The 24563-nt window shown below is 38.1% G+C and overlaps 2 protein-coding genes across 3 annotated transcripts; one reads left to right on the forward strand and one right to left on the reverse strand.

Annotated features, from left to right (window-relative positions):
* The first annotated feature begins 5248 nt into the window (after positions 1 to 5248).
* On the forward strand, positions 5249 to 17259 carry LOC308411252 (myosin heavy chain, fast skeletal muscle-like). The gene is made up of 41 exons (XM_080905121.1): positions 5249 to 5259; positions 5736 to 5787; positions 5909 to 6129; positions 6786 to 6929; positions 7015 to 7171; positions 7262 to 7289; positions 7378 to 7489; positions 7574 to 7666; positions 7755 to 7818; positions 7916 to 8014; positions 8466 to 8569; positions 8651 to 8789; positions 9070 to 9188; positions 9298 to 9447; positions 9532 to 9702; positions 9799 to 10105; positions 10459 to 10535; positions 10640 to 10727; positions 10817 to 10934; positions 11049 to 11172; positions 11258 to 11394; positions 11495 to 11750; positions 12013 to 12255; positions 12397 to 12573; positions 12670 to 12815; positions 12907 to 12997; positions 13083 to 13472; positions 13573 to 13699; positions 13861 to 13979; positions 14252 to 14448; positions 14549 to 14732; positions 14815 to 14980; positions 15071 to 15195; positions 15275 to 15583; positions 15657 to 15860; positions 15994 to 16119; positions 16236 to 16406; positions 16545 to 16649; positions 16735 to 16830; positions 16923 to 17054; positions 17154 to 17259. Exons 3-41 carry the CDS (start codon positions 5926 to 5928, stop codon positions 17172 to 17174), a joined length of 5820 nt encoding a protein of 1939 aa, XP_080761247.1. The 5' UTR covers positions 5249 to 5259; positions 5736 to 5787; positions 5909 to 5925; the 3' UTR covers positions 17175 to 17259.
* Positions 17260 to 17376: 117 nt separating this feature from the next.
* LOC308410778 (uncharacterized protein) lies at positions 17377 to 24556 on the reverse strand. 2 transcript variants are annotated; one of them, XM_080904379.1, is made up of 14 exons: positions 22218 to 24556; positions 22041 to 22132; positions 21799 to 21942; positions 21507 to 21651; positions 21201 to 21361; positions 20773 to 20949; positions 20475 to 20619; positions 20159 to 20328; positions 19895 to 20035; positions 19529 to 19655; positions 19278 to 19423; positions 18613 to 18795; positions 18286 to 18324; positions 17377 to 18193 (listed from the first exon to the last, which is right to left on the reverse strand). In XM_080904379.1, exons 1-14 carry the CDS (start codon positions 22294 to 22296, stop codon positions 17747 to 17749), a joined length of 2196 nt encoding a protein of 731 aa, XP_080760505.1. In that variant the 5' UTR covers positions 22297 to 24556; the 3' UTR covers positions 17377 to 17746. The 2 variants fall into 2 exon arrangements, with proteins under 2 accessions (XP_080760505.1, XP_080760504.1); XM_080904378.1 differs by having other exon boundaries at positions 17378 to 18193; positions 19502 to 19655.
* Positions 24557 to 24563: the final 7 nt, after the last annotated feature.

Genomic DNA, 24563 nt, shown 5'->3' on the forward strand with positions numbered 1-24563 from the left:
TGGTCACTGTGACAGAGGGAATTTAACCATAAAACCCTTCAACGTTCAGTAAACATGTCAAAGGCACGCAATGGAAAAGGCACATAGCTGGTTAAGAAGGAGGAGGAAAAGTTTACATGAATGTACCACTAGTATATTTCAAATCCTCTCTTTCAAGGTTTCATTAAGGACCAAACCATTTCAACCAACCCTCTGTTGTTGCAATGTTTTAAATCTGAACAGGAAAATCAGTTAAATTCTGAAACCACCTGGTAACCAGTGACAAGAGACAAAAACAGTATAATCTAGATATAAACCCCAATCCAATCAAATCAAAATTAATTTCTATAGCACATAATAATACAATTAAGTTGTGCTTCACAGTCAGTCAGAGCAATAGCATAAGACAGAATAAAAAAAAGAAAACAGTTAAAAGTTGTATTTTTTTATTTACAATATTTTATTGTGAACATATTTTTCTAAACTTTCAGAACTTTAGTTTTTTAACCCTAAGAAAAAGCTGATGGCTTACTTGTCAGCCTGAGGTGTGATATGATGATCTGTATAAACTGGACATGAATGCATGGTAGGGTTTGGGAATAATTAGAGTTTTTCATTGTTCGTGTGTGTTGTATCTCACAGCTGAGGGAACTAGAAGTCGAAACTAAGCTGAGATGTGGAGCTGAGTCAGTTCTCTTTTAATTACAGTTAGTAATCTGTATAGACTGAGGAGGAGAAGAAGAATGTGACCAAGCTTCAGGATCTTGCCGTCAAACTGCAGTACTGTATCTTGTTCTTTGTACTGTACTGTTGTTCTTTGTCATTCCATTTCCAAGTCAAAAACCTGATTTATGAGTAAAGTTACAATTTAATGACACTTATGTTTGTTGAAAAGTGTACTCTACTGATCCATAAAACAGTTTAAGTGCAATTTGGCTCTATGTTTCTTAATGTCTCTTAATGTTCCAGTTTTGAGTACCCGGTTCACAGGCTGAGAGCTGGAAAGGGAGCTTTTTATTCAGGTGATAGCTAATAATTGCATTAGAATTGTTCACACATACTTTGCTGGTTAAAAGCTAAAAAAAATGACTAAAAGATTTGAGTCTGACTAACACCACCATGGATTAATCATTTTATTATTTAATATAGTGAAACAAATTTTAAGCATTTCGCAATTTCCTAGCAAGCTTCCAAGAAGTGTTTATTGTTGTTTTCCAATTTACTATTCTTAGAAGAACTAAGTAAACAGAAAATAATAAAGTTCTGTAATTAAAACTTTCCCAACAGCAACCACTGTCAGGCCAGTGTTTAAGAAGATGTTAGGACTTAACGGGGACTCAACGGCACTTGTAACAGTGAGGCACTTGCTGTTCTGGAATGACAATTAGCTTAGTATAAGCTGAAAACCATTGCAAGAATCCAAGTACTCTCTTGTGGCTTCTTGTTGGCCAGTATTGTCAATGCTATGAAAGCTCAGCAGTATGACAGCAAATTAATAGGAATCCTAATAGTGCTCTAAATTTATGACCAGGACCAGTATTTGTTGCCAACTTAGCCTGCTTGTAAACACAGTGCTGACTGCTGAGTGACCTATTTTAAATGAACCCAGCTTTCATCAAAGGTCACACAGGCCAATAGTAATTGAAGTGCTCCTGTGAGTGTTGGTAAGAAGAAGAAGAAAAAGACGAATCAGAACAAGACAAAGAACTTTATGAATGTTTGTAAAATGATTGATAATTAATATAGTATTACTCAACATTATATTATCTTTGAGGAGTATAATGTAAGACAGTTGTTTTCTTATTTCTTTATTTTTATTTGTGGTACAGCTGGGGTGTCTGCTACAATGGAAAACTACAATGTGAAGGACATGGCTATAACTCAATATTGTACACAGCAGGCTACAGGAGGCATGAAGGAAGTATTAATTAGATGCAGTTAAAGGAGCTTTTGTGCTTGGCACCAGAGGAGGCACAGGTGTTCCAAGCCCCCGGACAGATTGTATTTATGAGATCATATTACACTAGCAGGATGTGAATTTGTGAGCCAGTACATTTTTCGGGGTTAGCTTGAGCATTGTAGTGCACATACCCAGCAGCTGAAAGATATAGTCTCATATGACTGACACAAACTATGTTCCTTTAAACAAAGCTGTTAGCATGTCTCTAATGAATAACTGACCAATTAGGCAAGCAGCAATTGTCTGCTTGAACAAGGAGTGAAACTACTACAATTTAATGTTATTTATTTTCTCACTCAAACTACTGAAGTGTTAGGCATTTTTTTCTCATTTCATAGGAAACATTCTACAAGTATGCAAGAAGGCAAGCACTGTTTAGTTCACAATATTCTCAAACAGTTAAAACTGTGTTCTGTACTTTTTATTTATATGATCATATATAACATATAATAGCTCCAGTTCCAGCATGCTAATTAGTATTAGCTTATTAATGATCTGATGCAAAAATATTGTTAAGCACACATAGAGAGTTTTATAGTTAGTCTCACCTCTTCAAGCTTTCTTTTTCCTTCTTGTATTTTTATGTCACTTTATAAGTTACTACATTTCATATTAAACTAATAAGTTATCTTATAAAGGGGGCACTCTAGAATGTTCCCCTTCTCTGTCTGTACCCTTTTTCTGAAAACATAAAACAAAGATTAAAGTCAAAGAACGAAAGCCAAAGACACTACCCATCATTCTCCCAGTGCTACTACCCCGTCATGGAATAATCTCACACTCTTTTAAAGCTTCTTAGGCTCCTCCTTGCCAGACATGGTTGGCATGTTTTTACTCAGTTTAGGGCTTAGTGCAGAGGGCCATCTATAAGCATCTACACACCCAAGGACATTCAAAGGAGAACATTAGTCAGGACAATCAATCTCTGCCCATGTACCCATTGGCACCTTCTAAAAAAAGGCTTGTTTTATTCACTGTATCCCAGCAGATTAAGTGTAAATTGTATGATGTTTGGATTCACAGTAATAAAAAAGTTTAAGCAAGAAATCATTAAAAACTTTACATTTGTATACATATGCAAACTTCAAACCGTACTTAAAACTATCAAAGGTCAGTTTAAAACTAATTCTGCAACTTGAAGCAGGTTAGAGTCTTTCTGCTCTGGGGTTAATCACACTGGTATTTGAAAGTCTTTGTAATTCTACTGCAGGGATTCATTTATTTGTTGTTTTATTGATGGCAGAGGAGAATACAGTCTAACATATCTGCTTATCACCTCCCATAGGTATTTCATTGAGCTGAGATCGGATTCATACCATTTTCAAATGCATCAAACCATTAGCTGACCCCTCACACCATGTGGATGAAGGAATTGTCATGCTGGAAGAACCAACTTCCCATTCTGTCCCATCAGAATATAACAGTTTCATCACAGGACAAAGGTGATCAATCAGAACAACTCTTAAGTGATTTACAGTACAAGGCTTTCCTCTAAAGGGGGCCCAAACATTGTCAACAAAATACCTCCCAAAGCAAAACAAAGCCACCGGATCCCCTCACTGTGGGGGTCATGCATTTGTGCTTTTCCTTTAATTTGTCAATTGTGTGTATTTGGAACTGTTGTTACATTTTGTCACCAGAGATGAAAAACAGCGTGTATTCAGGGTAGCCCAGCACAGCTTTATTTGTTTTGTTTTTGTTTTTGTGTTTTAGGAAATAAAAAAAAAATGCTGCTAAATTAACATGGATGGAATCACAGATTTATATTTGTATGATATGTATGAAATAGTGTGTAACCATAACTATATCAAGATCATGCATACAAAGTTTTTAACAAGCAAGTTGACCCTGTTAGATCTTAAAACATCTATGGCAAATGCTATTAAGGGTGACTGAAAAAAACTGAAGACATTTGACTTTACTTGGGAAGCACGTGTTCTGCATATTTGCTCTGAAAACCCACCTGTGCACAGAGGTTATATGGATTACATACCTCAAGGTCATCTCTTTTGAAGAATGAAGGATTGCTAAATTCAAAAAGGCAAAAAGAAAAAAACAAACAAAATACAGCTTTGTTTTCCTTTTTACCTTTATGAATTTATTATTAAGCTAAGCCTTAAATGTAAAAATAATCCCGGATATAGTTTTCATTCACTTTACTATTACAGTCCTGGCATCTCTAAAATCTTGTTTATTGCCACAGGTCTTATTTTGGGTCTTATCCCATTCTAGATGGCAACTGTTCATCCACTCCATTCCAAGACGATATGTAATCTCTTCTAAGCTTTTATGGAATGGCGCTCAATATCAGTTCAGACATCTGAGATGTATGCTTGTCCTGCAACTGTACACCAGTGACATTTATATGCTTCTCCAAAATCACAGCCTGTGTCATGACATGTTCCACTAGGATGATTAATAATAACATTGTAGAGAAGCAAGAACCAGACAGGCTTGTATGTTAATTAAATATTATAAGAATATATTTTCTACAAATGGTTAGAATCTTTGATACGTGCGCAACAACTGTTCTACACATTACAGAGCTAAATCAGATGATACAATGAGTGAGCATTAGGAGAAAAAGACTCATTAATCTGTTGATACTAAAATGTGTTTAAATCAGTCGATCTATATTGAATGTTTTGACCTTGCTTTATGGAACAGTTGTTCACTTGCTGCCCCCTTTTTTTATTGGACCACCAAATCTGACATGTGTGAAGAGCAACTGTACACCAGTGACATTTGGTGCTTCTCCAAAGTAAAAAGTACTTCTAATATACCTTCTGCTCCTACTGCTATGATGATAATAATAATAATAATAATTATTATTATTATTATTATTATTATTATTATTATTATTATTATTATTATTATTATTATTATTATTGATAGAAGTAATAATAGAAATGTATTATTAATAAAAACATTGATGCTCATAAATCGAGTTCATCTTTTATATGAACAGCATTTTACACATCTAAATTAAGAAAAGCCTTGTTACATGCCTTGTAAGTTATATAAATTATCAAATGTAAAATATCTGCTGTGTTATCGTTCAAAGTAATCGATCTTGCAGTAATTTTCTTTCATCTTCAATCAGCACTGTGTCTTATGACTGCTCAGTTTGGCCACCTTCTGTTATAAATGTTCTTGCAAAGCAGTTTAATCACAGCAACTGTCACTGTCACGGGATTAACGGCAACATGGCAAGAATACATGACCAAACTGAGCAAGGCACACCTACTGAGGAAAAAGTTCTCCCTCTATAAAAGAGGGTGCTTCAGTCTGAGTCAGCAACTGATAGGCTTCCAACTCAGGTAAGAACATTAACTTCAGCTATTTTGCATTGTGAAACACAATTTTATCATAGCTTTGGGATATTTAACACTGCACGTTTTAATGCTTTTAGAATTGTTTACGGTTACTACTACTACAACTAATAATAATAATTTTAGCAGTAGTAGTAGTAGTATATTTTGAAATTAATGGACACCCATATTTATTATAGTTGATGATAGGTTTTAGAGCATAAACCTATTCGCTGGAACGTTGAAGACAATATAATTACACTGCAAAGCAAGACTCAAGTAGGCAAGCTTCTTCATGTTACTCGTGCACGGGAGAGAACCGGACAATTCCTGGAATGCACACCAAGCCTTTGGGGCCTGCTAAAGATCACACATCCTATCACTACACAAGTGATTATACACCTCTAAGCATATATGGTTAAATATTTCTAAGCATAAATGACAATCAACAATACAAACTCTAACAGTTGATGGTTTGTTATTAGGATTCAAGCAACAGAATCAAGAGTTTACAGTTTTCTGCTGGGACTAAGGAAGGTACATTATAGTGTATTTTCTGTGATATCTGAACAATTTCCAAACACACACATTAGCATGGGGATGTTTATGAAAACAAAGACAACAAAGAAAACAAAACCTCTCAACCTCTCAATTTCAGCCCCCTAAAGTTCCATCATGAGCACAGATGCAGAGATGCAGGCCTATGGCCCTGCAGCCATTTACCTCCGAAAACCTGAGAAAGAGAGATTAGAGGCTCAGAACACTCCTTTTGATGCCAAAAGTGCCTACTTTGTAACTGATGCTGATGACATGTACGTGAAGGGTAAACTCGTCAAAAGAGAGGGTGGCAAGGCAACTGTTGAGACACTTACAGGAAAGGTAAGTAAAACAATTAATTCTTCAACTTTCTTAGAAAAGATTAGACTCAACTTTATGGATTATGCAATGTTCTGATGCTGGCCTATAAAGCTCTGAATGGTTTAGGACCAAAATACATCAATGACCTCCTGACCCAGTATGAACCATCCAGATCCCTCAGGTCATCTGGATCCGGTCTTTTATCAGTTCCCAGAGTCAGAACCAGACACGGAGAAGCTGCATTCAGCTTTTATGCTCCTTATATCTGGAACAAACTCCCAGAAAGCCTCAGATCAGCTGAAACACTCAGTTTATTTAAATCCAGGTTGAAGACTCACCTGTTCTCAGCTGCATTTGAATAAAGCACCAAATCCACACTTTAAGCTTAAATTTCAAAACTTACATTTAACTACTGATTTTATCTACTGTTCTGATTTTATCTGTTTTGATTTTATATACTGTTGTTTGTTTGTTTGTTAATTAGTTAGTTAGTTTATTTGCTTGTTTTATTCAATTTTAAATCATGCTTTTTATTTGTTCTTGTTTCTAATGTCTCTGTAAAGCACTTTGAATCACCTTGTTGTTGAATTGTGCTATACAAATAAACTTGCCTTGCCTTGCCTTGCCTTACTATGTTAAAAAAGGTTTTGTTTAATTTTATTCTTTTTCAAATGCAGACAGTCACTGTAAAAGAGGATGACATCCACCCCATGAATCCTCCAAAGTTTGATAAAATTGAGGACATGGCAATGATGACCCACCTCAATGAGCCTGCCGTGCTGTTTAACCTCAAAGAGCGTTTTTCATCATGGATGATCTATGTAAGCTTTAATCTCATAATATACTTTGCTTGTATTTTCTCTGAGTAACAACTATATATATGTTTCTGTGTCTTTGTTATTACAGACTTATTCCGGCCTCTTCTGCGTCGTGGTGAATCCCTACAAGTGGCTTCCTGTGTACGATGCTCAGGTTGTTGTGGCATACAGAGGCAAGAAGAGGATTGAGGCTCCACCCCACATCTTCTCCATCTCTGATAATGCCTATCAGTTCATGCTCACTGGTAAAATCAAAGTTGATTAAAGATTCAGGTGCATGGGACAATGAGGATTGTCAACTGTAGGTTTAATATGCGTGTGCTCTTATATTTCAGATCGTGAGAATCAGTCTATCCTCATTACGTAAGTATAATATAAACATTACAAGAACACTTCTTTAGTAAAAATCATAATTGTATTGCAAAGTAAAAATCATGCTTTAATTCCCCAGTGGAGAATCTGGTGCAGGAAAGACTGTAAACACCAAGCGTGTTATCCAGTATTTTGCAACAATTGCAGTAGCTGGAGCTAAGAAAGCTGAAACATCCTCAGGAAAAATACAGGTAAAATTGTGTTCAAATCAAATGTGTTTGTCACAGGTGATTGCTGCTGCTGTTTTTAAACAGCTGTTTGATGTCTCTGTGTAGGGTTCACTGGAAGATCAAATCATTGCAGCTAACCCTCTGCTGGAGGCATATGGAAATGCCAAGACTGTGAGGAATGACAACTCCTCTCGTTTTGTAAGTATTCGTGTTCTGGACTCTAAAATTATTTTCTTACACCTACTGTTATCCAGAGCCAAACTGACATTTTGTGGTAAATGTTCAGGGTAAATTCATCAGAATTCACTTTGGCTCCACTGGAAAGCTAGCCTCAGCTGATATTGAAACATGTAAGTTAGCCTTATTTTCCTTTTGTAGTTAGTAGTATACAAATGAAATGCCTGTACTGTTTGATCATCACACTTCCTATTCAACAATTGTTCACAGATCTGCTGGAGAAGTCCCGTGTCACCTTCCAGTTGTCTGCTGAGAGAAGCTACCATATCTTCTATCAGCTGATGACAGGCCATAAGCCTGAGCTCCTGGGTATGTGATGAACTGAACAAGACATACTGTAAATTACTTTCCATACCCCCAGTTGTTTTAAACAAAAGAATAGTCTTTATCTGGGAACCACTCCAATTAAGCTACTTCTTTTGTTGTTTGGGGAAAAAAAAAAAAACATTATTAATTAAATAACTTTTTAAGGTGCTACCTCTCCTCTCTCTCTCTCTTTCTGTTTCTCAACCCACTATATCCTTACACCCACCCAAACATATAATTTCACATAATTTCATAGTGTAAAGTTGTGTTTTTAACATATAATAATCTTGAAGTTACTGTTGGTTTTACTGTTTTCTTCCCCCAGTTTTCCTAACCTAGTCACTTTCTTCTCTGTGTTATATAAATCCTTATGTCAATCACTAATCTTGCACAATTAAAAAACAATAAGGAAATAACCATGTTCCACTCAAGCATTTCTTCTACTTTCTTCTAGAGTCTCTTCTAATCTCCACTAACCCTTATGACTATCCAATGATCAGTCAGGGTGAAATCACAGTCAAAAGTATCAATGATGTGGAGGAGTTCATTGCAACAGATGTAAGTTGATGGTAATGTGTAGAATAAAGGCAAACTGTCACAATAACTTGTTTAAAAATTAATGCTGTGCTTGGATTACAGACTGCTATTGACATCTTGGGCTTCAGTGCTGACGAGAAGGCGGGCATCTACAAGCTGACTGGCGCTGTGATGCATCATGGAAACATGAAATTCAAGCAGAAGCAGCGTGAGGAGCAGGCTGAACCTGATGGCACTGAGGGTAATCAAATTGATTTTGTAATATTACATCCTCATGAAGTAATAATTCACATTAACTCTTAGAACTACAGTGACATCCATAGCATTAACCATTCCCATTTAGACAGATAAATATCATACTAATATAATGACTGAGCAGAGTGACTGCCTGCAATTGTTCATAAAATGTAAAATAAATCTTTAGCACTGCTATCAATGTGGATTTTAGTTGTGTTTTAGCTCATTCCATAGTGTTAACATTTCTTTGTTACATAATGAAACATGTTTGTTTTTCCAATCAGTGGCTGATAAAATCGCCTACCTCATGGGCCTGAATTCAGCTGACATGTTGAAAGCTCTGTGCTACCCAAGAGTCAAGGTTGGGAATGAGTTTGTGACCAAAGGTCAGACCGTCCCACAGGTAATTTTTTTAAAAATTGAAAGGATTAAAAAAAAAAAAGTTTCATTTTAAAATACTTTTTACAGTGTTATCCAGGAATTTAGGAGAATGTTGAATTCTCTTCTTCCAGGTCAACAATGCTGTCTCGGCTCTGTGCAAATCCGTATATGAGAAAATGTTCTTGTGGATGGTTATCCGTATCAATGAGATGCTGGACACAAAGCAGCCCAGACAGTTCTTCATTGGAGTGCTGGATATCGCTGGGTTTGAGATCTTTGATGTGAGCATTTCAAAAATGTGAGACTGGATTTAAAGATAAATATGATTTTTTTTCATGATATGAATTAGCTTTCTGTTACTACAGTTCAACAGCTTGGAGCAACTCTGTATCAACTTCACCAATGAGAAACTGCAACAGTTTTTCAACCACCACATGTTTGTCCTGGAGCAAGAGGAGTACAAGAAAGAAGGCATTCAATGGGAGTTCATTGACTTTGGTATGGACTTGGCTGCCTGCATTGAGCTTATTGAGAAGGTAAGACCATTCAGATGTGCCGTTCAGGACTAAAATGGCAGTTTCTGACTAGGTACTAAAATACAGATTTTTCCTGAATACAACTTCTCTTTTCAGCCAATGGGCATCTTCTCCATTCTTGAAGAGGAGTGCATGTTCCCCAAGGCTACAGACACTTCTTTCAAGAACAAGCTGTATGATCAGCATCTTGGCAAGAGCAAGGCATTTGAGAAGCCAAAGCCTGCAAAGGGTAAAGCAGAAGCACACTTCGCCCTGGTTCACTATGCTGGTACAGTGGACTACAATATCACTGGCTGGCTGGACAAGAACAAGGACCCACTGAATGATTCAGTTGTGCAGCTCTACCAGAAGTCATCAAACAAACTGCTGTGCTTCCTGTATGCAGCCCATGCTGGAGCTGATGGTAGGAAATAAATAATGTAAAAAAAATACAGGGCAGCTGTGGCTACAACTGTAGCTTGCCTCCACCTGTGTGTGAATGTGAGAGTGAATGAATAGTGGCATTGTAAAAGAGCTTTGGGTGCCTTGAAAAGCGCTATATAAATCCAATCCATTATTATTATTATTATTATTATTATTATTATTATGACCATTTGTGAATACTCATTAAATATGTTTCCTCTAGGAAATGAAGTTGAATCAGTGATCACACAGTTATTGTTTTCATTGAAAATATGGTTTAAAATTAAATTATTGTAAAACACTCACTATAGCATTAGTTATTCAGTTCTCTTAATTAAGTGTATTGAACAACAGATGCTGCTGGTGGCGGCAAGAAGGGTGGTGGAAAGAAGAAGGGTGGTTCTTTCCAGACAGTGTCTGCTCTTTTCAGGGTATTTTGAACCGCCACAAAAAAATATATTCAAATGTATTGGTTTATTTTAAGCAGCTATCATTTGTTTAAATATGTCCGTCCCCCCCCCCCCCCCCCCCCCAGGAAAACCTGGGCAAACTGATGACCAACTTAAGGAGCACTCATCCTCACTTTGTTCGTTGCCTGATTCCCAATGAGTCAAAGACCCCAGGTATAAAGCACACAGTCATACTGATTTAAAAAAAATGTTAAAAGTGACATATTGAAATGATTTAAACTATATGAATTTTTAACTTTCAGGTCTTATGGAAAATCATTTGGTCATCCATCAGCTGAGGTGTAACGGTGTACTGGAGGGCATCAGAATCTGCAGAAAGGGTTTCCCCAGCAGAATCCTCTATGGTGACTTCAAGCAGAGGTGACTTCTGTTTTCTTTATAAGAAAGTTAAAATAACTTCAAAGGTACTGGAAAAGGGAAAACACAAGGACAATGGGTGCAAAATCCAAGTAACATCACTATATTTTCTTACAGATACAAAGTGTTGAATGCCAGCGTCATCCCTGAGGGACAGTTCATCGACAACAAGAAAGCTTCAGAGAAGCTGCTTGGCTCCATTGATGTGGATCACACACAGTACATGTTTGGGCACACAAAGGTACACTTTATGATGACCTTTACAACCTCCAGTTGTATTAAACAGAACTAATTCATGTGAACTAATTTGTTTCACTTCAACACAGGTGTTCTTCAAAGCTGGTCTGCTGGGCACTCTTGAGGAGATGAGAGATGAGAAACTGGCTGAGCTGGTGACCATGACTCAGGCTCTCTGCAGAGGATACCTCATGAGGAAAGAGTTTGTGAAGATGATGGAGAGGAGGTATAATTCAGAAATAATATGTCAAATTACTATTTAAATATCATGTGATGTTACGCAAAAGCAGTATATCAAAGCATGGTAATTTGCGTTGTTTTTGTAGAGATGCTATCTTCAGCATCCAGTACAACATCCGTTCATTCATGAATGTCAAGAACTGGCCATGGATGCATCTGTACTTCAAGATCAAGCCTCTTCTGAAGAGTGCTGAGACTGAGAAGGAGTTGCAGAACATGAAGGAGAACTATGAGAAGATGCAGACAGACCTGGCTACTGCTCTGGCTAAGAAAAAAGAACTGGAAGAGAAGATGGTCGGCCTGCTGCAGGAGAAGAATGACCTGCAACTTCAAGTAGCAGCTGTGAGTAACAAGGGGGAGGAGAAAATGCATGTTCTATTATAATAATGCTCAATTAGCTGAAAAATAACCACATATTAGTCTATTTATCAGTATGACTTTTTGGCTGGTGTTTGGCTGTGAGATGTGCTGTAACTGAGAACTGTGCTCAATTGCTGTAATTAAAAACATGATAATATTCTTTATTTATAAAAGTATGATAATAATTATTCTTCTTATACTATATTATAATAATATAATTCCCATATTTCTTGCCTTGTCACAGGAAAATGAGAATCTTTCTGATGCTGAAGAAAGGTGTGAGGGGCTCATTAAGAGCAAGATCCAGCTCGAGGCCAAACTCAAAGAGACAAGTGAGAGACTGGAGGATGAAGAGGAAATCAATGCTGAGCTGACTGCTAAGAAGAGGAAGCTGGAGGATGAATGCTCTGAGCTGAAGAAGGACATTGATGACTTGGAGCTCACCTTGGCCAAAGTGGAGAAGGAGAAACATGCCACAGAAAACAAGGTTCAGTTCATAGTGATTGTAGTTTTCACCAAAATACATACACATAATATGTTTATATGCTGTAATGTCTTATTTTGCCATGTTAATTTATTAACTTTCATGGGAAATTCCCATGAAATTCCCAATTATTATTTATGTCAGGTGAAAAACCTGACAGAGGAGATGGCATCTCAAGATGAGTCAATTGCCAAGTTAACCAAGGAGAAGAAAGCCTTACAAGAGGCCCATCAACAAACACTGGATGATCTCCAGGCAGAGGAAGACAAAGTCAACACTCTGACCAAAGCCAAGACAAAACTGGAACAGCAAGTTGATGATGTAAGAAAACATCATCTTTTTAAAAAAGGAGATTTCTTATTTTTATATTATTATGAATTATTCAGTTGTAAAAAAATATGTAACATTTTTTAATAGCTTGAGGGGTCCCTGGAGCAAGAGAAGAAGCTCCGCATGGACCTGGAGAGAGCCAAGAGGAAGCTGGAGGGAGATTTGAAACTGGCCCAGGAATCCATAATGGATCTGGAGAATGACAAGCAGCAGTCTGATGAGAAAATCAAAAAGTAAAAAACAGTCACTGATAAAGTTCCTACACGTGCATTCAGAAGAGCCACAGAGCTGTCAGAGTCATTTCTTTGTCTTCTCCACTTACAGGAAGGACTTTGAAATCAGTCAGCTTCTTGGCAAGATTGAGGATGAGCAGTCTCTTGGTACTCAGCTCCAGAAGAAGATCAAAGAACTCCAGGTACCATTATTTTAGGTGAATATTATGTTCAGTAAAACTAAAACATGTCAACTCAGTAAGTCTTTGTGGTGTTATTACCCTAAAGGCTCGTATTGAAGAGCTAGAAGAGGAGATTGAGGCTGAGAGGGCAGCTCGGGCTAAGGTAGAGAAGCAGAGAGCCGACCTCTCCAGGGAGCTTGAAGAGATCAGCGAGAGGCTCGAGGAAGCTGGTGGAGCAACAGCTGCTCAGATTGAGATGAACAAGAAGCGAGAGGCTGAGTTCCAGAAACTGCGTCGTGATCTTGAGGAATCAACTCTGCAGCATGAAGCTACTGCAGCAGCTCTCCGTAAGAAGCAGGCTGACACTGTAGCAGAGCTCGGAGAGCAGATCGACAACCTCCAGCGTGTCAAACAGAAGCTGGAGAAAGAGAAGAGCGAGTACAAGATGGAGATTGATGACCTCTCCAGCAACATGGAGGCTGTTGCGAAAGCAAAGGTATGCAATTTTGAGAAAAAGCGGCTATCTAAACAATGAAAGAGCGCAACAGTTATATCTTTCCTGGATTTGAGTCATGACAATTATGTGCAATTTATAGGGCAATCTGGAGAAAATGTGCCGAACTCTTGAAGACCAGTTAAGTGAGCTCAAGTCCAAAAATGATGAGAATGTTCGCCAGCTGAACGACATGAGTGCACAGAGGGCAAGACTCCAAACTGAGAATGGTGTGTATCCAAAGATATGAAGTATGTAACTGTATTTTATTTAGTAGCCGTTTTAAGTTCAGAAACAATTTAAGTTTCAAACAGATGATATTGTTTGTGTTTAAAATACATGGTGATTTTTCAGTTATGAAAAGTATTTTTCTTTAATCTGTTTTGCCCAGGTGAATTTTCTCGTCAGCTTGAGGAAAAGGAAGCTCTTATTTCCCAGCTTACCAGAGGCAAACAGGCTTACACTCAACAGATTGAAGAGCTTAAGCGACATACTGAGGAGGAAGTGAAGGTACCAGATGTCATATTAAAGAAGTATTATATTCAGCATTACATACATTGTAAAAGAACATTGATGAACCATGGATCTGCAAGTGAAAACAAGAATAAATGCAAGTTACTTAATGTCAACTTATCTCACATTAACTATATCTCACAACCTATATCTCAGATTTAGAATAACTTTACATTACTTTGTCAACATGCTCTCTGAGAGATAAAAGAAAAGCAAAGACATTTATTATTATTTATTATTATTTAAAATGTATTATTATTAAAATCCAGGCCAAGAACGCCCTGGCTCATGCTGTTCAGTCAGCACGTCATGACTGTGATCTGCTCAGAGAGCAGTTTGAGGAGGAGCAGGAGGCCAAGGCTGAGCTGCAGCGAGGAATGTCCAAGGCCAACAGTGAGGTGGCTCAGTGGCGATCCAAATATGAGACTGATGCCATCCAGCGCACTGAGGAGCTGGAGGAGGCCAAGTACATAAATGCTTTCTTCTCTTTTGTGAATAAAAATGTAATACTGTATTACTTTTAATACATAATGGAATTAATACAAGCAAATTTTTGCAAATTGCAGGAAAAAGCTTGCCCAGCGCCTGCAGGAGGCTGAGGAATCCATTGAGGCTGTGAACTCCAAGTGTGCCTCACTGGAGAAGACCAAGCAGAGGCTGCAGGGTGAGGTGGAGGACCTCATGATTGATGTGGAGAGAGCTAATGCTCTGGCTGCCAACCTTGACAAGAAGCAGAGGAACTTTGATAAAGTAAAGTTTAAACATAACCAATATACTAACAAGAGGAATACACCCATAATGACAACTAACTGAATAACCTATATAAACCTAGGTCCTGGCAGAATGGAAGCAGAAGTATGAGGAGAGCCAGGCAGAGCTGGAAGGAGCCCAAAAGGAGGCTCGTTCTCTCAGCACTGAGTTGTTCAAGATGAAGAACTCATATGAAGAGGCTCTGGATCATCTTGAGACCATGAAGAGAGAGAACAAGAACCTGCAGCGTATGCACCCATAACTTGACAAAAAATGTCAAAGAATATAGATCTGGATCTAAGATAATAACAACAGTTTGGTTAATTTTTCTACTTTAGAGGAGATCTCAGATCTGACTGAGCAGATTGGTGAGACTGGAAAGAGCATCCATGAGCTGGAAAAAGCCAAGAAGACTGTAGAAAGTGAAAAGGCTGAGATTCAGACTGCCCTTGAAGAAGCAGAGGTTTAATATTTTTTATGTCAATATTATTTATTTTGATGATTCTACTTGGTATTTGTTACTTATCTGACTTATCTCGCAGGGCACTCTGGAACACGAAGAATCCAAGATTCTTCGTATTCAGCTTGAGCTGAACCAAGTCAAAAGTGAGATTGACAGGAAGCTGGCAGAGAAGGATGAGGAGATGGAGCAGATCAAGAGGAACAGCCAGAGGGTGATTGACTCCATGCAGAGCACTCTTGATGCTGAGGTCAGGAGCAGGAATGATGCCCTGAGAGTCAAGAAGAAGATGGAGGGAGACCTGAATGAGATGGAGATTCAGCTGAGCCATGCCAACAGACAGGCTGCTGAGGCCCAGAAACAACTGAGGAATGTCCAAGGACAGCTCAAGGTGACCTTTTTTCCTGATCATTTGTTAAAGAAACAGAATAGGTACTTATTTATTGATTGATTTATTTCATCAGGATGCCCAACTGCACCTTGATGAAGCTCTCAGAGGACAGGAAGACATGAAGGAGCAGGTCGCCATGGTGGAGCGCAGAAATGGTCTGATGGTGGCTGAGATTGAGGAGCTGAGAGCCGCTCTGGAGCAGACAGAGAGAGGACGCAAAGTAGCTGAGCAGGAGTTGGTTGATGCTAGCGAGCGTGTCGGACTGCTTCACTCTCAGGTTTGTTTATAATGTTAAGAAACATTTAACCTAATGTAATTTTAATTAGGAAATACATTGTAAATTTACTGTAAATATCTAGTATGTGAACTTACAACATATTTATATCATATAATCTTTCCTAAACCTTTAGAACACCAGTCTTCTGAACACGAAAAAGAAGCTCGAAGCCGATTTTGTGCAGATCCAGAGTGAGGTGGATGATGCTGTGCAGGAAGCAAGAAATGCTGAGGAGAAAGCAAAAAAAGCCATCACTGACGTGAGTTTAACTCTCTAAGTAATCTGTTCTATTAAACACTTCACATTCTTTCAGTGATAATAAAAGCTTACCATAGATTTTTAAATAGATTAATTAAATGGAGAAAATTATTTTAGGCTGCCATGATGGCTGAGGAGCTGAAGAAGGAGCAGGACACCAGTGCTCACCTGGAGAGGATGAAGAAGAACCTGGAGGTCACAGTCAAGGACCTGCAGCACCGTCTGGATGAGGCAGAGAGCCTCGCCATGAAGGGTGGCAAGAAGCAGCTCCAGAAACTGGAGTCCAGGGTATGAAGTGTATATTGCATGCTTATATACATAAATTGAAATTGAAATTGAAAATAAAATATATTTTGATTAAATTATATGAATTTAAGTTTTTCTTTATATTTGAAGCAAAGTTAATTCTTTATCATGGCATTAAAGGTCCGTGAACTGGAAGCTGAACTTGAAGCTGAGCAGAGACGTGGTGTTGATGCTGTTAAAGGAGTCCGTAAATATGAGAGGAGAGTGAAAGAGCTCACTTATCAGGTAAGTCTTCTTTTGCCAACAACAAGCAAACGTGCCCTTTGTCTCTTCTCAAATACCTCTAAAGTAACAGCTGTATTTTGTGTAGACTGAGGAAGACAAGAAGAATGTGACCAGACTTCAGGGTCTGGTGGACAAGCTGCAGCTCAAAGTCAAGGCTTACAAGAGACAGTCTGAGGAGGCTGTAAGTCAACTACAATTATATGCCAAATCTGCTTCAGCTTGGTTCATTGACTCCCCTATAACTAAGTCAGTATTTTTGTAAATCCTTTACAGGAGGAGCAGGCAAACACTCACATGTCCAGGCTCAGGAAGGTCCAGCATGAGCTGGAGGAAGCTCAGGAGCGTGCTGACATTGCTGAGTCCCAGGTCAACAAGTTGAGAGCCAAGAGCCGTGATGTCGGAAAGGTGGTATTTCATTTGCAATACTTTTTGTTATTTTATTTCTACTGCAGTATATCCCTATAAGCATTAACTCTATGGTCTGTATCTCTCTCTTGCTTTCAGGGAAGTGACTCGGCTGAATAGGAAATGCAATCTAGTTGCAGCATTTAAGAGTTCATACAATATGAACAACTTACTCTGTAAATCCTCAATAAATGGTGAAAATTTCCAAAGTATTATGTTTTCTTTTTATTGCTTAGCATGTTCTACTTCATATGGTCATGTTTTCAGCTCTGTAGGTGGAGTAGACGACCCATATGCTCCAATGCTAAATGCAGATGTCAAAGTTCAGAATTCAGACCAAAGGAAATGATTCCCCATTTATTGCTGTTGGGTTTTTTTTTTCATGTTTGTTTTGGTTTGGTTTTTGTCACATCTTCACAGAGTTTAACAGACCAAAGGTTTTAATTCAAGATTACAATTATAATTGACAGAAAGAATAGAATTCCTTACAGTGTATTTACATTTAGAAAATTTGCAAAACTGAAAACAATAGACACAATATGTACTGTAAATTTAGCTAGCAAAGGACTATCCTTCAAATGACCCTATAAAGCAGAATCAACATAATTTCTAATAAGAGCTTTTAGCAATACAAATACAATTTTTTTGCTACTTATTTTTTTTACATTTAAATCCCATAATTTACAAGTACATTATTTGCCATTCTTCTTCATGTCTTTCTTTACAGCGCCCTTTCCTTTTCCATGCTGTGCCTTTTCCCTCACCTTTCCAAGTTCTCCTTTCCCCTTTTGTCCTTCTTGAGCAATTCCTTTCTCCAGGTGAGTCTTTTCAGTTGGGGAGAAGGAGTTTACATCTGCACTGATGTGGCTGGTCACAAGCTTCCCCTGTTCATGTGAGCATGTAGGATGTGCTTTACCAGTCGCACCTTTGTTGGGAGATGGTGGCCTGGAGTTGTTTTTTCTGGGACTGGAATGGCTTGGAGAGCGATGCCTGAACTTAACATCTTCCTTCATAACAAGGTTTAAGTCAAAGGACAAGGGCCTGCCACATACTGGACTCAGAGGTATCACAAGGTTGTCCCCTGGGGCTCCAAGAGTTAGATAGACATCTGGAAATGCATCTGGCTCATTGGCATTCTTCTGTTCATTTTCCAGAGAAGAAAAGAGTAGTACTGAAGGCACTTCTTTTATTATGGCAGTACCTTTGGGTAATAAGTTATCTTACAACTTACCTCCTGAGGTGTGAAGCTCACAGATACACTCACTGTTACCTGTAACATGTCACAAGTCACTGAACTCAAACAGTGTTACAGAATCTCTTATCAGCTTTTTTTGTTTTGTTCTGTTTTTTCATTTACTAGGATATCAGCCTTTGTGTTTCTAATTCAGGAGGCTTTCAAAAAGGAGAATCCGTTTGTCCCATACAGAAACATATAATATTTTAGAGAATAAAAATACTGGTAAATTGTTATACTCTACTAATGTGTGTTTACATTACTTGTTATATATTTGTCTACAAACTTGAATGTACTGAAAAAATGGAAAAGTGAAGAATTTACCTTAGCTGGGAAATTAGACTTCTTCTTAAATTCTCCCTTGGGAATAAGTGAAGCAGATTTGGGTAAGGCCTCAGTGGAACCAGGCTTTCCATATGCCATTTGAGGTTGTGAGGCAGGTGTAGGACACTTTTTTGAAGTTGTAGGTGTACATTTAGCCACTGTGATCTGTGGTAGTGGAGAGACCTTACAGAACAGAAATGATGAGAGACCGTTAAACTGGCAAGTGTATTGCAGAAAAACAAATGATCAGTTGCAATTTATTAAAATATAATCAGCAGTAGAATGGTGGAAAAACACTCTTAATTGAGGTTTTTGACAGAGTGGTAACTAAATTTAGAGCCATGAAAGAAATTTTGGTCATGATTATCTAGTTACAGTACTGTAGACAAGCCAAAGGTTATGAGAGATAGCCTAAGGTCTACATAATGGTCATTTACAGTTAAATTTAATGGTTGGATATGATGGGTCTCTAAGTATGATAAACTGAGAGAGAGAGACATGGTGTCCTGCATGCACTTAACTTCTGTGGGAGTGCATAGAGTTAAAAAAAAAATAAAAAAAAAAATATATATATATATATATATATATATATATATATATAACCACATTTATTACACTTTTCTTAATTTTCACAGTACCAATAATTTAGATGTTGTGTAACTTACTGGGATTTCAGCTGTTGTATGTCGTTGTATGTCTACTTTTCCTTCAGAATTTCCACTTATCCCTGGCAAGGTAGGAAGTGCAACGCGCTGATCATCTAGTCGTCGCGACTGACTGGAGGTGATGATTTTGAAGAACGCCTCTGCACCTATAATGGAGAAATAATTATTCTTGACATTTCAGAGACAAAATACTCATATTCAAGTGCACTGTGCATTTTTCTGACCTATGGGTACTTTATTCAAAGCACTGCCATTGTGTGTAGGTGAGGAAGGTGTGCTTCTGCTGGGTTGTAAAAAGCAGCGTTGCTCTTCCATGCGTCCACTTTGTATTCGACTTATCATTTTAAGGAACTGCTCCTCCTCAGCTGCGGATATTCCCTAAATTTTTTTACAGAAAGATATGTCATAAGAAATGGGACAACTCTCAAAAAGACATAGCAAACAGAGGCTGCCATTAAGCAATCAATACAGCTATGTTATTTCTTTAAAAGACTAGATAATAAAAGTTCTAGTCAATCACTATATAGTTTTTGTGGCTTGCTTAAGAAATATAAAATTACAGGGCAGAAAAAGTATAGGTAAAACAATGTTGAGTGATATGTGGTATGAACATTGACCTGCCCACGCTGTTCAGTTTTGTCACGGTTTAATGAGGCAGACCTCCAAGGAGGTTTACCAGATGTGTGCTGAGCTGATGGGGTACCCAGATTCTGGAAGATGTGGGGTGCAGAACATCTCTGTTCATCCATCCTTGAGCCCTGTGGGTAAAAAGTTTGATTAAAGAAAAACTGATAAATCTATATGTGCAAAAACTTCGTGGATACTTAACAAAGAAACAAAAGCTGTGAATAACTTTTCGCAATGTTACATATAGGGCCAACCTGGACTTTGGAAACCAGATAACACAAGTAGCTTGCATCCGTCTCAGCAGCAGTGGGTGTTAATGTGGTACCTCCATTCTGTATTCCAGGTAGTGAAGGAAGGGACACTCTCTGGTCGTCCAGCCGTCGGCCCTGTGAGTTGGCCAGTAAGCTGAAGAAATTATCAGAATCTGGGCATTGGATGTTAGAGAAAAATAAAATACTTGTTAGCTTCATTGAGAAATGTATGCGCTGTTATATATCAACGTACAAAACAATTTAGAAAAAATATCAAATGCAAAAAAAGAAACAAAGGGAAAATTTCCTGTTTTCTGACCTTGGGGGATTTCACTTTGACTGAAATGGTGCTTAGGTGTGGACTGGGGTGTAGCATTTAGGACACATCGCTGTTCATCCATCCGGCCATGGTGGGAATTACTAATTAAGGTAAAAAGATCTTCCTGTTCAGCTGGAGTCAAGAACTAGATGGGATAATGTGAATTTTGTTAAGTGAATGAATAATACAAAAATATAACACATGCAAAAAGAAATGGGGTGATCTAAAACCTCATTGTATAGTGTCGATGCCGTTTACAATTTCTTTTGGGGGGCTAAAACTGAAAGCGCGGATATACCTGTTTTTGAGGATTTTTATCCTCACTTTTTAGTTGCTTTATGTCTGAACTGGAGCTGAAGGAGGCTGAGCGTAATGGGTTTAAACCGGATTCAGACTGATCCTTGTTTGATGAACACGGTGTCTCTGGGGGTAGGATTTGAGGTAATGAACACCTTTGATCATCCATTCTGGAGCCCTGAAAATAGATTAGGTCAGCATTTTTGATCAATACGTTGACTATAAATACATAAAATAATATGGTTATTAAACTCTTAACTAAAAAGCTACACTTGTAGTTGACAGCTGTGGAAAATCTGCCTCAAATGTTTTAATGTGGCATTCCTGTTAAAACAGACTCAAAGCAGTTAATATCATAATTTCAAGCAGTCAAGTTCCATGCAGCATTTTGATACTTTGTATTAAAAGAGAACAAAGAAAATTCCTTACTTGAACTTTAGAGACCATGTAACACAAGTAGCTTGAATCTCCCATAGCAGTGTCCTTTTCATTTTGTAAGCCTGGTAATGATGGAAGCGACACTCGCTGGTCATCGAGCCGTCGGCTCTGAGTGTCGGCCAACAGATTGAAGAACATTTCAGGATCTGTCACTGGTCAAATACAGCAAATTTTCAATATAAATATTTAATCTGTCAGAACCTGAAACAGTCAGATTCATAAAGGAAGTTTAAAATGATGAATGCAATTTATTAAAATGGCAAGAAATTATTGAATTTTCAGCCATGTTTAACATACTTGCAACAGTTGTTTTCTCTGTGTATCTGGGTGTGCAAGGAGCACTCTTGCTTGGATCCAATGAGCAGCACTGGTCCTCCATGCGTCCACGCTGTCCATAGGCAATCATCTCCATGAACTTTTGCTGTTCAGCAGATGATTCTGACTTTTTGGGTTAAAACAGCATGATAAAGCTTCAATGAATGGGGTGATGTATATGTGATAACAATTATTAAACAAGTCAACATCAACAAATCTAATTGTTACAGCTATCAGAATAACACTGTTATAACTTGTTAACACATTAACAGACCTTTATAGAATTTGAGCGTTCGCGTTGAGAAGGAATCTGTAATTGGTCAACTGGAACTGACAGATGCTTCCTGTTTCTATCTGGAGTACTCTCAGTCACTGAGATATGAGGTGCAGAGACATGATGATCATTACGTCCACTTTCCTGAGAAAACAGGTAATAATTGAGAGCTGATGTAATTTAATCATCAGTTTTACTTGTACAGTGTATCCCTCATCATATTATAGTCATAAGTCTAGTACTTGGTAATTAAATCCAGGCAACGATAAATGCGAGTTGACATATTGTCCCTGTTTATTATCTGAAGTATGGGATGATCTCTCATCTTTTGACCCTGTGGGAAGCAAGAATGAAACAATCAATAATCAGGCCAAAAAAGGGAGATGTATACTGTACTGTGGTATTTTCACTATTCCAACCTGCAGATGTCGTCTCTATTTTAGCAGGACTTAGAGTGCAACACTGTCCGTCCATTCGTCCACGCTGTGAGTAACTCATTATGTCCAGAATCTGCTCTAGTTCTGGGGATTCCTATTCAGTATAGAGATTGTTAAAATTGTTTGAACTGTCAACATTATAGTTTCTCAATATGAATAGTTTTTTCAGACCATCTTGACTCAAGGTCAAATGTGAATCTTAATGTAAAGATAATTCATCCTAATGGCTAATCTTTTTCCAATATCACAATAAAGGTTCTGTAAAGCTAACATTGAACATTAAAAACAAATTAATTATAGTGTATTACATCAATACATGTATCTATTATGAAGAACTAAAAATGATAACACACATTTTTTTAACTAATTAGAAGAATTAATATATTTCTAAAATCTAAAGAATATAGTCCTCCCTATATAATTAGAACAAGAACATAGAAATCAGTTTTGCACTGACATCTTACCAGCACAGCATCAGAGGGTTTAGATTTTGAATCCATCCCAGCAGCTGCCATCAAAAAAATAACTGAAAAAATATATATAAACCCCAAATGAAAACTAGATGCAAGCAAAGTGTTACAAAAAACTTCTATAAAAGATGAACTATGCATAAATGAAATGATACCGAATGATGCTTCTCTCAGTGTGTACTGGATATGAAGTGGAAGAAGGGTTTTAATAGTTTAGTCCTTAGTATAAACCGATTGCCATTAAGACCTCAGCGTCTGCCCTGTTCTTCATATTGCCATCTGTAATCCCAGATGAAAACATAATCCTCAGAGGGATGATCTTTTTTTCGTGGTAGGTGCGCATGCTCTCCTTTCTGACCTAACACTTTACTTAAGGTTCATGTTTACATTTTAAAGGCCCCACTTTCACTTCACATAGAGCAAGCAAGCAGGCAGGCAGCAGATAGACAAACGGGAATCCTAGAATGGTACTATGACTGTAATCCCAAGGCAAGGGGTTACATGAGGAGCATGTGGGACCTGACAATGAAACAACTAGTAGCTCAGATTTCCAACACGCGAAAGAAGCAACTGCTATCAGAACTAGAGATTTATGTGGTATAACACAATTGATACAGGAAGGGGGAGCCAGGACTTCAGGTCAGTGGGAAGTGTCATCATCTCCACCCTCCTCAGAAATACTGTAAGCTGCCCATACCTTTAGGCCTCAGAAACTGCCAAGAAAAGACTCGCAGCTTTGGTTAAAAAAAAAAAATGTATACCATCAAAGGTGTACGATCCCCAGAAGGGACTAGTCCCCAGTCTACCTGCAGACCAGTAACCTGCCTCAGTACAACATGGAAGCTCCAGTCAGTCATCATAACAGCTAAAATGAAGAGGAACATGGCCCAATACATGAAATCCCAGAAAACACCAGTGTCAAAACACCAGCTACTGCTACCTAGAGCAGTATTTCGAGACCATAAAACCATACTGACCAACCTGTGCACTGTCCAGATTAAGTACAAGGAAGCCTATGACTCAATGCCCCATAGATGAATCTTAGAATGTCTAAAATATCAGATCATCAGGACCCCAAGAGCCTTCATCATGAATTTGATGGGGAATTAGCAATCAACACTAGAGAACAACACTTGCAGCCAATTCTACAAGTCACCATCAAGTGTGGAATTTCTGTTCTGCATAGGTCTGAACCCCCTCAGGCAGATCATTAACATGGATATGGATACAGACTACGGAATGGAGCAATCATCTACCATCTCTTCCACATGGATGACGTCGAACTGTTTACCAGAATATATATCCAAAGCACTCTGTCAGTGCAAACTGTTCTTTGTTTCATCCTGGAATGCCATTCCAACACTCACTAACCTCACTCTCCTACTTCCTGTTGGCCACAGACCCCAAGGGTGCTGGACTTTGGGTGGGGACCTCTCATTATGAGGAGTTTTTATGAGGTGACATCAGTGACATCTATCTCATCCTGAAGCCTGCTTATTATTCCACCTGGGTATCTAATGACCGGTAAGGACTACTCTGCTACTCTGTCTTCTGGAAATTCCACCCCTTCCAGTGTGGATCACCTTTCCTCTCTTTGTGACCCTTCGATCACACTTATATAGTCAAAATGACATCCTGATATCCTTGCTGTGGATCTGGTGAGTTGGATCAGTAAATTGATGTCTCACTTATTCCTAGCATACAGATTAATGTCACCCATGTACATGTTGTTAATGATCACTCCACACCTTAATCATGTATCCGCTCTTAGTGATGAGCTGGCTTAGGGGGTTGAGGCCTATACAGAACAGCAGCAGTTTTTGAAAAAATAAAGTTAAAATTTGCCTATATGGAGAAT

The sequence above is a fragment of the Rhamphochromis sp. 'chilingali' genome (assembly GCF_963969265.1).
Source record: "Rhamphochromis sp. 'chilingali' genome assembly, chromosome: 15".
Classification (NCBI taxonomy): Eukaryota; Metazoa; Chordata; class Actinopteri; order Cichliformes; family Cichlidae; genus Rhamphochromis; species Rhamphochromis sp. 'chilingali'.